This window comes from Episyrphus balteatus, chromosome 4 (assembly GCF_945859705.1).
Source record: "Episyrphus balteatus chromosome 4, idEpiBalt1.1, whole genome shotgun sequence".
In the NCBI taxonomy this organism is placed as follows: Eukaryota; Metazoa; Arthropoda; class Insecta; order Diptera; family Syrphidae; genus Episyrphus; species Episyrphus balteatus.
In genome coordinates this window covers 26,722,185-26,737,109 of record NC_079137.1, presented here as the reverse complement: position 1 = coordinate 26,737,109, position 14,925 = coordinate 26,722,185, and the positions used below count along the sequence as shown (strand labels likewise).

Sequence of the window (14,925 nt, the reverse complement as noted above, 5' to 3'; positions counted from 1 at the left end):
TTTTTTTCTAAGCCAATTTTGAAGTGATTTTCATAAAAAATACCTCGATCAATTGGGAAATAGATATAGTTTTAGAATATATTTTTTAAATTGCATGTTGTTTTGAAAACATATACTTTAAATTGATACCGAAGTTGGGCAAATGACAAAAAAAATTGAATTTTTGAACTTTGACATCTTATAAATTCTAAGTGGTTTAACCGAGTTACATGTTTTATACATTGTTGAAAAGGTATATTTATCTTCTATCAGAAACTGTAAAAAAATCGAAAATGGGTAAAAAATTGTCGAAGCTAGAATTTTTTCAATGGGTGAAGGTCCAAAAAACCGTTTTTTTGCCCGTAACTCCAGATTTTGGGGGTGTTAGGGGATTTTCAAATACCGTTTCGTATTCAGTGCGACTAGCTCTACAAAACCTGATAGGTCTCCGCCCGCGTATATTTTAAAACCTCATTTTTGTAACACCGTGTTATCTATAAAAAGTGTCATGACACTTTTTTTGCTCAGACCCACCGTTTTTGAGATATAACGATTCAAAAATTTTGAGTTGTAATCGTCATAATCAGGTCTATTCTAAACAAGAATCCGGGGGATATGTTTTCTGGAGAAGGGATCCCAACTGAAAACTTCCCGAGATCTCAGTCTCTTTAAGCTTGAATTTTGTTCCCCCATGGTTAAGATTGGGAGCACTTCTTCCGAAACTATTTCGCCGGGAATTTTTGTTTAGAATAGAAATGTATACGTGCATCACGGTTTTACACCACTGAAGATGTAAGACAAGTAAAAATACACTAAGACCCCACATACGCGATTAGGCTCATACGCGATTAGGCTTATTCGCGATTAGGCTAATTCGCGATTAGGCTTATACGCCTATATTATCAAGTTCAGGTGTGGCTTGGTTATCAGCTAGACCCAAAAGACTGGGGTTGGAAGTTGGTCAACAATGCACTAGAACCTGTTCCAACATTATTCCCACCTGCACCGGAAAAAAAGCTGAACACAATTTTTTGCAACTGTAAAAAGGGATGTAGTGCTAAATGTGGTTGCAAAAAAGTTGGAATGTTTTGTTCTGTAGCATGCACAAATTGTGAAGACCGGTCGTGCTCCAATGTTGAATCACCAACAATTGAGGATTCATTTGACACCAACGAGGAGACAAGCGATGTGTCATTATTAACTTGCATCCAGGACCAAGAACAAGAAGAAGTTGAAGAGGAAGAGAACTATGACACAGATGGATAAATCTACCTATTTTTTTTTTCATGACACTTTTTATAGATAATAAGCTGGTCTACAATTTTCGCATTGAAAATTTTTTGATAAGACTTTTCGTTTTGCTAAAAATCGTGAAAAACCCATTTTTTTGACCTTTGACCCCCCGTATATTTTTTTCCACAACTCGGATCGATGAGGACTTTTTAAATTTTATTTATGATGGTACTTCCAACAATCCTACCAATTTTCAGCTTGCTGGGAATTTATGTAACCTCACCCCCTTATTTAGTCTAATTTGACCGGACTATTAAAAATGAATGCTGTTTGTAGTTTTAACATAACTGCGTTTTTAGTTTTTCCCAAAAAATATGTACGTAGGTATAATGGAAATAAATGGTACCTATATATTTCGGTTTTTTATCCTTACATCGAAAACAGCTCCAATAATTTTTATTGAACTTTGCATACGTAATATTCGAAGCAATTGCAATAAAACTGCATTTTTAAAAAATTTTATTTCACAAAAATTTGGTCTCCATGTCGACTCTTCCCCTAAATGCTACATCAACCAACGCAACGTGTTAAAGGAATTTATCATTAGACAGACCTCGTGAAAAAAGCTCTAGACTCATATTAAACTAGGCATTTTATTTTTAAAAGACGGTGATTGTTTGATATTTTCCACGCCACTTACCTTACTCGAGATGTACTGGAGAGGTGCGGACAGTGAGACACGAAAACGTCAAATAATTAGGTAATTGACAAGTATATAAATAATTAATTTATGTTACTTTAACCCATTTTTTCAAATAAAAATAACAAAAAGCCCAAAAAAAAAAACGAAAGAAAAAACACTTCGAAATCATATTGAACATTCTAAAATAATAGATTTTTTTTAAATTATATGTCTCACTGTTTGCTTTTTAAAAATCTTATGTCTCAATGTTTGCTTTTACATAATGTCTCACTGTTTACTTTTTGTCATTTTTCGGAAAAATATAAAATTATAAAAAACGAGAAGGAATTCTAATTACATGATATTTTTTTATGAAAGAACATATAAATATAATACATATGTAAAAAACGTTCTCTCCACTAACCACCTGATTTTGTGTGATATTTTACGGTGTAGGGCAGGCATGTCAAACTCAATGGTAACGAAGGGCCAAAACAGCGAAATCAAAATTTGTATGGGCCGCAGAAAAAAGGAGAACTAAAATTTTTATAAAACAAATTTATGAAAAAACAGGAAAAATGATAACATTAATGTATTCCTTTTACCATGTTTTTTCTAAGACCAAGAATAGTTAGGATGTATCTTATAGGTAACTCATTCCTCTTAATGACTTAAATAACAACTCGCATCAACAGGTACATTTAACAGGAAAAAAGCGAAGAAAATCAAGAGAACTTGTCTTTCAAAGACATAAATCTGCAAGCCTTTTTTCATATTCAGTATTAAAGTTTATACTTTTTTGTGGATTATTTTTGATACGACCGATAAGGATAGATACGGATTAACTTAAAAAAAAAAAGAATTCATAAATTTCGATAAATAATAACGTGTAAAAGAGATTAAGCTCTTAAAGACATTTTCGTTTTGATACTACGATTTCGGAATAGGCTTGACGCTTGAGGCTCAAAGATTCTTTATTTGTGCATAATGGGTAGGCTTGTGTAGTTCGCGAACGAACTAGTTCAATGAACTACATAGTTCATCTTGGTGAACTAGTGAACTTAGTTCACTTACTTAGTTCAATTTAGTTCGCGAATAGCGAAAAAGATTTGTTTCAACAAACTAAACAGCGACCTAGAGCAGTCGTAATATGACATTACAAAATTTGGTCCTTGTCTTATTTATATGCCGACAGCGTCCTTTTAACCCGACAGACGTTTAAAGAATAGGTGTTCAAAAACCAAAGTGCATATGAAATTGCATCCAATTCTTTGTGGAGCGAAATCAGTTCTTCTGCTCTACCTCAAGATTCAAGGTATAACTACAACGGCTACTTTTTGCAAAAAGTCAAAAAGTGAAAATTTTCAAACTGATTTTGTGACAGTTTTTCCGATCACAAAATTAAAAATAATGATGCAGAAGGCTTATTTTTTCGTTTAAAAAACAATTTTTGTAGTTTTTTCCAAAAATAAATAGCGCTAGAAAGATGGCTTGTGCCAGTATCAGCGTTTCTTCTTCAAGCACCACTTAGTCTTATTTCTGAGCAAGAACAAAAAACTAGTAGCATCTTTGTCCTTGCATTAATGATTTAATGAAAGCAAAACGAACTTCTTCTAGACTATATGAACGAAATAAAAAATAAAATATGTACATATCTGTTTTTTTAGGTTGTATTTGTTTTATTATGTAGAATGCGTCAATTTTACATAAATTTACATAATAATAAACAAACTAATTTTGTTTTTTAATTCTAACAAAACCGGGGTGATTAAAATAAATTGAACTAAAATGAACTAGTTCAGAACTAGTTCAGTATCGTGATTTGAACTAAAGTGATCGATCACTCAAATGAACTAAAGTGCCCAACTCTAATAATGGGGTCCTTGCCATAAAATTAAGAATGTCACGTTATACTTCAATACAAAAATTAAAGTATTGGATCGGTCTGGAAACTCTCCGGTCATGAAATCCATAGATAACGTCGTTTAGAGCTTATTCCCTTTTGTAAGATATTTTTTATCAAAATTTAAAATCGACAAAAACTTTAAAAATTGAGCAACATGAAACAAAAAATTATTAAAAATGTGGACTGGGCCGCAGAGTTATGCGTTGTGGGCCGCATGCGGCCCGCGGGCCGCAAGTTTGACATGCCTGGTGTAGGGAAATGGACAGCTTTAATTAAGTCGGGACAAAATTAAAAGACGCAAACGGGGAAATAAACGTTTTGACCCAAACTAGCGTTACTGTGCTTATTTTCAGAAAAGAGAAAAATGGATTGTCTCACTGTTTGCACTGTCTCACTGTCCGCACCTTTCCCCTAATTGATTAACCACTTTGTCTTTTAAAAAATTTGTACTGCCTCCCCTTTAAAAAAAAAAATAATTCCATATCGCGTGCAAGTTTCAAAAGCTGCTCGTTTGGAAATGCAATAAGCCCCCCTCATTATATGCAAGGTATTCATTTAGAAAAATACGCAAGTATCCGAAATTAGGAGTTATTTGGGTGGAGCTCAACTAAAATATTTTTAAGTGCAGAAAATAATTGTAGGTACACACAAAAAAAACCAAATTGCTTAATTTCTTTACTAACGGCCATATTATTCATTAGTTTAAAAAATACATCTGGATGTAAAGAAATTGAAATGTGAAAAATAAATCCAAATCCATAATATTCACTATCACACATAAAAAAAATAGTCATTTTTAACTATTTTTTAACTATTTTCATAGTTAAAATCGGGATAACTATTTTGGATTTGGATTTATTTTGACAATTTTACATCCAGATGTATTTTTTAAACCAGTGAATAATAAGGCCGTAAGGCATACAAATTTAAATTGGCGTACTCCCCTCTCAGCGCTTCTCCCCGTTTCTCCAAGATGTTAGCCTAGCTGAGTACTATGGCTCACGTCTTGGAAGCAAAAATGTTTTTAAATGTTTGGAGACTTCTAAAGTAATTATAATAATCTAGAACGAAAAGCATAACGAATTTTTATGGTTACGATTTCGTTCTGCAGTTTTAATATGGGATTTTTCTTTTCTCTTCAGCAGCAAACTAAGTTATAATCAAAAAATACAATTATGTATATTAACTAGAAAACAAAACTAGGTAGGTATAAGGAAAAACAAAATTTGATTTTTGAAGAAAAAGTGTAGCTCACGAAATAAAATTCGAAAAAGTCTTAAATAAACTCCAGAAAAAGAAAACAAAAAACCCAAAGTGAAGTGACGGCATGACCAGAGATATCCAAAAGTAGATCGGAAACATTCGTACGTTTCCCATCTCCTTGTGGGTATCTCTGAACATGACTGCCTTCAGAAATTCTATTTAAAACAAATTTTCAAAACGATTGTCACCAAAACGATAATCGTTGAGGATATCGTCATTAATTTGATCTCCGCAACTCTATCACTATCGTCTCGTCTGTCATAGTCACGAAATTGCATACTTTGCGGTGCTAAATAGAGTACTAACGGATTTTATAAAGAAAAAAGTAAAATGGTTTCTACCCACAATAATTGAAAGCATTGCAGTTGGATAATTAGCCCTATCGTGAGTTTCACGTGCACAAAATTCCACCCGGAAAAATTAAATTTCACTTCTCCCCTATTTTGAGTTCCGGGCGAAAAGTTGTTCACGTTCGGAAAATTCCCCGTATTTTTTTTTTTTTTTTCAGGTAATATGTTAGGTAGTCGACAGCTCCTTTCTCACTTGCATTTTTGTGGTGAACAGGAACCTAGTTTAGAGGAAAATGTAAATTCCCTTCGCGTGAAACTCACGATAGCTTTTCGAATTCCGGGCGGAAAAATTTCCACGTGAAACTCAGAATAGGGCTGAATACAACAAAAGTGGAAGGAACGTAGAGATGAAAATAATGTGAATATAGTAGGCGTTTTTATTAGTCCGGGGCTAAACTGAACAAAAAAACAGCAGTCTGGGCAAAGCAATTTACACGTTAAATGCAACAACAGTAATGCAACTAAGCCCGAGGGGCTAAGGTGTTGTTGCATTTAACATGTAAATTGCTTAGCCCGAACTGCGTTTTTTGCCCCGTTTTTTTGTAGAACGTTTAAGCCCCTACAAGAATATATCTTGCTAATTTGAAAATAATGAAGTTTCAGTGAATTAGAAATTTTTTAAAAATATAAAATGTTTTTATATTTTTTTTTATTTTTGACCTCGAATATCTTTAAAGTGGTTACATTAATGAAAAAAGTTAATAAGACTTTTTTTGTGGAGCAATCAATTTTCAACAAGAATATGTCTTGCGCGTTTGATCATTATAATTTTTCAATTTGTTACAAAATTAAGAACAAAAAACGAATTTTTAAAGATTTTCTCGATTTTTGGACCTCAAATATCTATTCAACGGTTAGATAAACGAAAAAAGTGTATAAGGCCTTTTTTGTAGAGCGTTCAATTTCCTACAAGAATATGAAAAGAAATTTGCTAAAAAGTCAATTAATAAAAAAATTATTTTTTTTTAGTAGAAGCTTGATGTAAAAATGGAAAATTGCAAAGCGGAGGACCTTCCCATTAATATAAAGAGCTCATATTTGGTGTGTATATTCTAGAGGGGTCTAGCAATCGATTTTTCGGAGTACCAAATCAAAAAAAAGAATTTCGATTTTTTGACCCACCCTAAGGTACATATAAAATCGGCTCCGCGGTGATTATAATTTCCATACTAATTTGAGCCACCGCGCCGTTGGACCCGTTTCGTAGTCGATGTCGGACTCAGGCGGAGCGGATTCGGACCGAGGTCAGACTCGTTTGCTTGAAGGGTGGAATCTGAAGTCAGAAAAATTTTATTGGCCTCCGTTTTTTAGATATTACCGTTATAAAATGCTAAAAAACGTCATTTTGGCTGTTTTCGAGCTTTTGTTTTTATGTGGGTTAATTCATTATGAACAAATTTGTACCGGTGATTAGATTTAGATTTAGATTAGAAAATAGATTTTATTTCGTCATAAGTACATTTTTGAATTCGGTTTACAAATCTTTAAAGACATGGCAAAAGCCGTCTGCCAAATTGACAAGTTTATGATTTCAATAATAAAAATTAATAAATAGGTGCACTAGGTTTACAATACATTTTTTTCATTTGGTTAAAAATTTAATTAAAACGCTTCTCTTAAGATTTGGTTTCTATATCTTAATGCTGATTTCACAAAGTTGTAAAGAGCCGTCCAATCACGGCCGTTCAGTATATTAATAACTTCATCCTCTTCGTAATTAGCTTTTCCCAAGTGTAGTTTTCTTAATGCTTTAAGTATGGGACAGACGCCTATAAAGTGCATGATGTCTTCACGGGTTTTCAAGTTACACAAGGAGCATGTGATAGGCAAATCCGGCCGGTGGGGTATGTAGTTTAATGGCAGTAACTCTCCTCTCACCTTAAATATGGTTGAGATTTTTTTTGCATCGACATTGCTTCCAAAATAGCTAATCATGCTTAGATCGTGTTCCAGTTTCGAATAGTACCTTCGATAAATTGATGATTGAGCTTCTTCAATAAAGGCTTTATGTAGTTTTTCATCAAGATTCTGGAGTATATTGTAAAGTTCAACTTTCATTTCCTGTATGTTAAATCCCGATAAATTTAATGGACGTCCCGTCCTCTCAGCCAGCTCGTTCCATTTCTGAAAGCATGATGCTTTTTTTGCGATGGCGTGCATAGCAACTATTTTAGGAAGTCTTGCTTCGTGCATGTTTAATACTTTAAGGACGTAATCAAAATGGAGTTTTAGTGTTGTGATGAACAATGGTGGGAGTCCAGTTTCAATGTGTAACATATATGTGGGAGTCGTCCGGGGAAGGTGCAGTACTCTTTTAAGAAAGAACCTAAGAAGCACTCTCATATTGTAAATATCCCCAAACTTGCGTTGCATAAAACATAACTGATCTCGCTGTTGCCTCAAAGATTTGATATTTGACTCGAAGTCAACCAGGTTGTGTTTATGGCAATTTTTGCACTTTTCAGTTTTTCTAGCAAGTGAGTTTTAATACTATTTTGTGGTGTTAGTATTACTCCCAGGTATTTGTAATTATCAACTACTTCCACTGCTTCCCTCTCCAATTTCCAGATATAGTTTCTACTTCGCTGTCTCTTGCCTCTACCAAAAATCATTATTTGGGATTTTCCTCTGTTTACTGTAAGGTTCCACAGTTTACAAAATTCTTCGAGCTTAGTTATCATCATCTGGAGTTTTATCGGCGTGTCTGCTAACAGCACTATATCATCAGCGTTCATCAAAACTTTGATTTTAGTACGACCTACATCAATCCCTCCATTAAGATAAGAAACAATATCATTAATAAAAAGGGCGAATAGAAATGTACTCAGGATGCATCCTTGTCTCAAACCTGATGGTGTTGCGAAACTTTCAGACCGGTGATTATAAGAACAAATATTCTTCTTTCAAAAACTGTTTAAATTTTCCCCATATCTCTTAAATTGCTCGAGATATCTTAAGTTTCAGTTAGTAAGCCAAAGAGAAACTAAATTTAATCTAAAGTTTAAGTCCCTGGTCATAAAATTTTTTCCACATGAACCAAAATATACTTTTCTAGAGGTTTTTGGGTCGCTTAACTCGAATCCGCAATCAGAAAAATTCTATTAGCTTCCGTTCTTGAAATATAACCTTTATAAAAAAACGTTTTTTTTGCATTTTATAGCGATTATATTTCAAGAACGGAGGCCAATAGAATTTTTCTGATTGCGGATTCGAGTTCAGCAACCCAAAAACCTTTAGAAAAGTATATTTTGGTTCTTGTGACAAAAAAAGTTTAATTTGGTTTAGTGCTGTTTCTGGGTCTAAGATCACTCCTTAAATTTTAAATATCTCGGGCAGTAAAAAAGATATCGGAAAGATTAAAACATTTTTTGAAAGAATAAAACCAGTTCTTATAGGCACCGTTACAATTTTTTTCATTAGGAATTACCCTACATAAAAACAGCCAAAATGACGTTTTCGGCATTTTCTAACGGTTTTATTTCAAAAACGAAGGCCAATAAAAGTTTTCTGACTTCAGATTCGAGTTCAGCACATCAAAAACATATAGAAAAGTATATTTTGGTTCTTGTGGCAAAAACCTTGTTGACCAGTGTAATTAGTTGATATATTTTTTAGTTAATATCGTACGAGTATGTTTAATCAAAAAATAAAATAAAAAAATTTACATAAAGACATTTCGTATCATTTTGAGGTGTAAAATGTAAACCAAAAGATATCGTGCGACGATAGTGATTATTGGAGTTACAGAATTCAACAGATATGTAAAATCTGGGGCTCTATTACGTAATACGAAACAAGCGGCAAGTCAACGATACTGAAGTAAACGATAGTCACTACAAACTCAACCAAAAAATTATTTTTTTGAGGCTCACATGAATTCTCCCAGCAAACGCAATAATGTTATGACAGCTTAACAAAAACGAAAGTTAAACGATATGTAAATGGCAGTCGTAAAGATTAAGGTCAGGAACACACATGCGATTCTTTTCGCGCGATTATTCAGTCGCAAATTAGATGACAATGATTTAAATGACTGTAGACACAATTTTCAAATTTTTTATCGCGGGAAGCATGTGTGTTTACAGGCATTGAAATCCTTGCGACTGAATAATCGCGCGATCAAAATCGCATGTGTGTTCCTAGCCTAACGAGTATCGTTTAAGAAAAACGATTATCGTAATACGTAGTCCAATTTTAACGAAAACGAAGTAGTTTCAACGATAATCGTTTTACAAAATAGGGCCACTGGGTTTTTCTGTTAAAAGGATTAAGTCAAGCGGGATCTACTGTACATTAGAGATTCCCGTCCCGTTTTTGCTCCTATTTCATCGAAAGAGGTATCAAAAGTACCATTAACGAGTAGGATTCAATATGATCTTACTTTTCAATTTGAACATAACTTTTCGGGCTTCAAAAGTCTTTAAAGGATAAAAATAGTAGAGGCCCAAAAGTTATGTTTAAATTAAAAAGTAAGATCATATTAAAAACTAAAATCATCATAAAATGACGGGACACTCTTCTGTACATGTTTACTTTAAGAAGTGGACTTTTTATGTATGGTTTTAAGACAAAATACAACATGAACTAATTTTAGCCGCCTAAATCTTTCAAATCGACCTATGTGCTCGTCAATCAATATTGTAAATTGGACTACGTATTACGATAATCGTTTTTCTTCAACGATACTCGTTACTCTTTACGACTGCCATTTACATATCGTTTAACTTTCGTTTTTGTTAAGCTGTCATAACATTATTGCGTTTGCTGGGAGAATTCATGTGAGCCTCAAAAAAATAATTTTTTCGGTTGAGTTTGTCGTGACTATCGTTTACTTCAGTATCGTTGACTTGCCGCTTGTTTCGTATTACGTAATAGAGCCCCAGATTTTACATATCTGTTGAATTCCGTAACTCCAATAATCACTATCGTCGCACGATATCTTTTGGTTTACATTTTACACCTCAAAATGATACGAAATGTCTTTATGTAAATTTTTTTATTTTATTTTTGATTAAACATACTCGTACGATATTAACTAAAAAAAAAAAAAAAAAGAACTCAAGATATACGGCTCTATTCTGCTATTCGATTCACGTGAAAGTCTAAAATAATTAGCCTTTAAATGGGGGATAAAATTAAATTTAAGTAATTTATTTTTCTTTAGAATTGCTAAGACAGGCGGACACAACGTTTTGATTTCAAAAGTAAGATGCTTTTCTAAGCCATTTTGACGTAATAAAGCCATGAAATATTTCGATTCACGTGAATCGAATAGCAGAATAGGGCTGATAATTTGTTTAAGCGGCTTTGTTTTGGAGACTTTTCTGTTTTATTTTTTGTCTGTTTGTTTTAATTTAAAACTATCCAAGAAAAGAGCTGATATGGTTAGTTAAAAAAAGCTTATATTTTGAGATTGAGGTATTCAGGCTTAGGTGAAATGACAGAGCATCAGTCCTTAGATTCAGGATGTGGGTTCGTGTTACTTTAACCTTCTTACATTAATTGGAAAACCCACGTTGTTTACCCCCCGAAAACCAACTAAAGCCGCGATTTAAAGCTGCCAGAATTCGTCATAAGGACGCATAAGGCTATAAAACTGCATACCCACATTTTGGTTACACCTCCACACCCAAAATTTGCTGTGAGCTCTCGGTCCAAAATATATACATCAACAAATCAGTGGATACTGCAATAAATAAGTTTTGTGCAAGTTATGCAAGTTAATTCAAATTAACGAACTCAAGCAGTTTTTCTATTAAGGGGAATGCATAAGCTCCGCTAAAAATTATAAATATTATTTGTATGGAAAATTTAATTTAAATAAAGAAAAAAAAAAAGTTTCTACGCACTTTTCCATTTGCGTATAGTTGTGGTGCACGAATTTAGTTGTTGTTGAAAAACCATGTGAGTTTTTATCTGATCTTTCCACCTTGATCTTTCGGAATGAGTCTGTAAGAGTATTTCCAGATATTTGTATTAAAACGTCATGATTGATCTGCATTATTCAAATGAATTATACTAAATTAAATATAACCATATCCATACCCAGACAAAAACCAACTCCCAAACAATATTATAGTAATATATTAAAAAAAAAAATACTTTTTTAAAACCATTTATATTTGATTTCTTTTCAAGGCATGTATTATTCCAACATTTTCCTTAATGCATATGTATTATTTTAAAGAATAATTTTTATTATTTCTATTTATATGTATGTATGTACAAATAAATCAATCCGATTTTATATAAATGCTTGAAATGAAAATTATGGGTGTGAAAGTAGGTGAAATAATTTATTGTGATGGTATTTATTTTGTGATGCATATTTCTATAATAGCAAATTTCAAAAAGTTCATAACATTAATGCAAGCCCTTTTCCAAAGTTCATAAATAAAAAGTGATACAGAATTTTAGGCTGGAGAATACATGACCTCAACAGTATAATATATTAATGTGTTAAGTTAAATGAATAAAAAAAAATACATAATCTGCTGTTTGAATGAAATTAAATAAAAACTGAGAAACAGGGGTCGAATTACGGCATACGTTCGTTATCGTATCGTTGCTATGTGTCCCTATCTTTTTCTACTAAATAAATAGAGAGAGAAATAATCAAAACGTTAACGTATGATCGTAATCGTGTGCTGTAATTCGACCCCAGTTATGCTACAATGATTATGGATACATAACACAATAAGAGAGTCGATTTTATAAAACAAAACACCATTATCCATTTTTGTGCATCATTTATAAACTAATGTCTAAAGTAGTATGGACTATAAAAATTGCTGATACCATCATTAAGTGCACCCGCAGGTTTCAAGTTAAAATCTACACGAACAGGTTCTTCTTTGTTTAGAATTTCAACTTTGATCAGTGGGCTTGCCTCATATCTATTCAAATAAAAAATTAAATCAAAATATTGTAGGATAGTTTGTTTTTTTATATTACCCAAAAGCTACGGCTTGAATTTTATATGTTCCAGGTGTAAGGAGTCGCCAGTACTCCCCACGCTTTGTGGTGCGAATCATTTTGTCTTCAATACCTTGAACAACGATTTTAGCATCGTTTATAGGATAACCATTTATATCTTTAACCAATCCTTTAACTCCCATATGTACCATCTTTAGGAGACTTATAAGGCTTTGCTTGTTTTTATGCCATTCATTTGGCAGTGTTGATGCCAAAGGGTACTTGCAACATGAAAGCTCAACTGTTAGCTCGAAGCAGTTGGTAAATGCATAGTTGAAATCTTGCATACCACCATTCAATTCATACCAGAATGCGCCATTTGTAACACCATTGGTAAATGTTTCATTGCACTCTTTTCCTGTCCTCATAACTGGATGATTATCCGAATACGCATGAGCAAGTGTTTTAAAAACTAAATCATCTGGGGTAAGACTTTCTTCACAGCATTCGTGATGGTTCCTATACAAAGTTAAATTAAAGTAAATAATTTTATATATCAACGCAGCCATAAAGGGAAACTTACAAAGAGTTATCATACGGATAACTAGCCACTACAGCACCTCCATGAAAATTCGCAGACAAAACAAATGGATTGTTTACCAACCATTCAATCATAGCTGATGTTTCTGGCTGTCTTTGAGATGCTTTTATTTGAATTGTACGTTCATCTTCTAGGCGATCCGGGAAATCTCTGTTTAGATCCATGCCAGCAGCATTGTGCCGTCCAACATAATTGCGAAGTGAATCACAACTTCCTTCCTAGAATTAAAAAGTTGGTATTTGAGTTTAAAGATTCATATTTATAATCAAACTACTTTCTGAAAGTAAAAATATTTCTCAAAATTCAAAAGTTAAAAAAATAAAATGCACGACTGGGTGGCACTTTTTGCTCCTATGGTACAAGTTTCTTATATGGATTTCCATTTAAAACAGAAATGTTTGTAGTAAATCTAATGACCTCTTGGGGCAGTACTGAAACTTTATAGCTGTGTTTCCCAACCTTTTTTGAGATATGTCCCACCAGAACCTTCCCAAATTTCTCATGCCCCTGACATTTTGTGACTATACATGAAATTTTAAAAAATCAAAAAAAAAAATGAATCTTAAAGAAAATAAGTAAGAATATTGCGTTTATTTTGGAAGACAACAAAAACAATTGATTACACGTTGGGAAACACTACTTTATAGAATTAAAAGTACGAAGATCCGACGAAGCCTTCATGTTAAAAATACCATTTTCCAAAAAGTTTCCAAAGTTGAAGTAAGAACGAAAAATATTACAATTTGAATGCGAAAAACAGCGTTTTTCAGAGCAAAATAACAAACAAAGATAGAGGCTTTTGTTCAAAAAGAAATAAACAAACAACAGTCGACAACATGTGTTTATTTTTCTTTGTTATTTTGCTCTGAAAATCCCCGTTTTTTTTTGCATTTAAATTGTAATATTTTTCGTTCTAACTTCAACTATTGAAATTTTTATTTTTTTGAAAACTGCAATAACACGACAAGCTTTTAAAATAATAAACTAGTGCCACACCATACAAATTTTTTTTGGGGGTGTACCTCTCAAATAAAAGTAAAAAATTGAGTTTTTATAAAACTTGGATCTGTTAATTAATTTGTAACGAAATGGTGTACGAAATAAAACTTATTTTGATTAATTAATTGTTTCCAATTGTTAGACAATGTTTTAGCGAAAGAATTGTAAAAAATCAACAATTAAATATGGGTGTAGGAAGGAAAATACATAAAAACTGCATTTAATCGAAAACCGTAGGGATTCGGGATGAACAAGTTACCAAATTCTGAGAGCCCTTAAGCTGGCTTATCCGCATATTTCATTTGATCTATTACTTTTGGGACACCCTGTATATATAAAAAAAAAAAGAATTTGCTCTAAAATGTTTTTGAATGGTACACAAACGAAAATTTTGAGCGGAAAAACATGGACAAAAGGTTGACAAACGAACTAGACAAGTTTGGTTCAAAAATTTTGAGGTCGCAGTTCTGGCTTCACGGAGCTATGTATATAATGCGTTTATGAATATTGATGTAATGTATAATATATTACTTATAGGAAACGCTTTAAGCTATAAGACAATATTGTCTTAATAGGCTATAGGTTACACTGGTTTACAAGGGTTTTGTTTCCGAATTAAAAATATACTTTTCTGAAGGTTTTCGGTGGGCTGAAGTCGAATCCGAAGTCAGAAACAACTAATCAGCTCCCGTTCTTTGAGATATTACCGTTAGAAAATGCAATAAAACGTTTTTTTGAGTTCTTCGGACCTTATTCTTTTGTATAAGGAAAATTGTTTGAGCATATTTAGTTACGGTTTCTATAAGAACTGTTTTCCATCTTTCGATACCTGTTTAAATCTTTTCAATATCTTTTGTATTGCCCGAGATATCTTATAATGAAGTTAGTGGGTTTGGCTTCATATATCATAAAGGAGATAATGACGTTTTTAAATTTATAAAAATACCAAACAACTGAGGATATCTCGGGCGGTAAAAAAGATATCGGAAAGATTTAA

At 32.8% G+C, this 14,925-nt stretch overlaps 1 protein-coding gene across 1 annotated transcript in view; it reads right to left on the bottom strand.

Annotated features, from left to right (window-relative positions):
* The window catches only part of LOC129920151 (carboxypeptidase D), a 45,644-nt gene that overhangs the window by 20,773 nt on the left and 9,946 nt on the right, over nt 1–14,925 (bottom strand). The window contains exons 3-6 of the mRNA XM_056001374.1: nt 12,912–13,147; nt 12,368–12,847; nt 12,212–12,309; nt 11,263–11,362 (exon numbers count right to left, since the gene is read on the bottom strand). Of these exons, the coding sequence (XP_055857349.1) occupies nt 11,263–11,362; nt 12,212–12,309; nt 12,368–12,847; nt 12,912–13,147 (914 nt within the window). The remainder of the gene's footprint in view (nt 1–11,262; nt 11,363–12,211; nt 12,310–12,367; nt 12,848–12,911; nt 13,148–14,925) is intronic.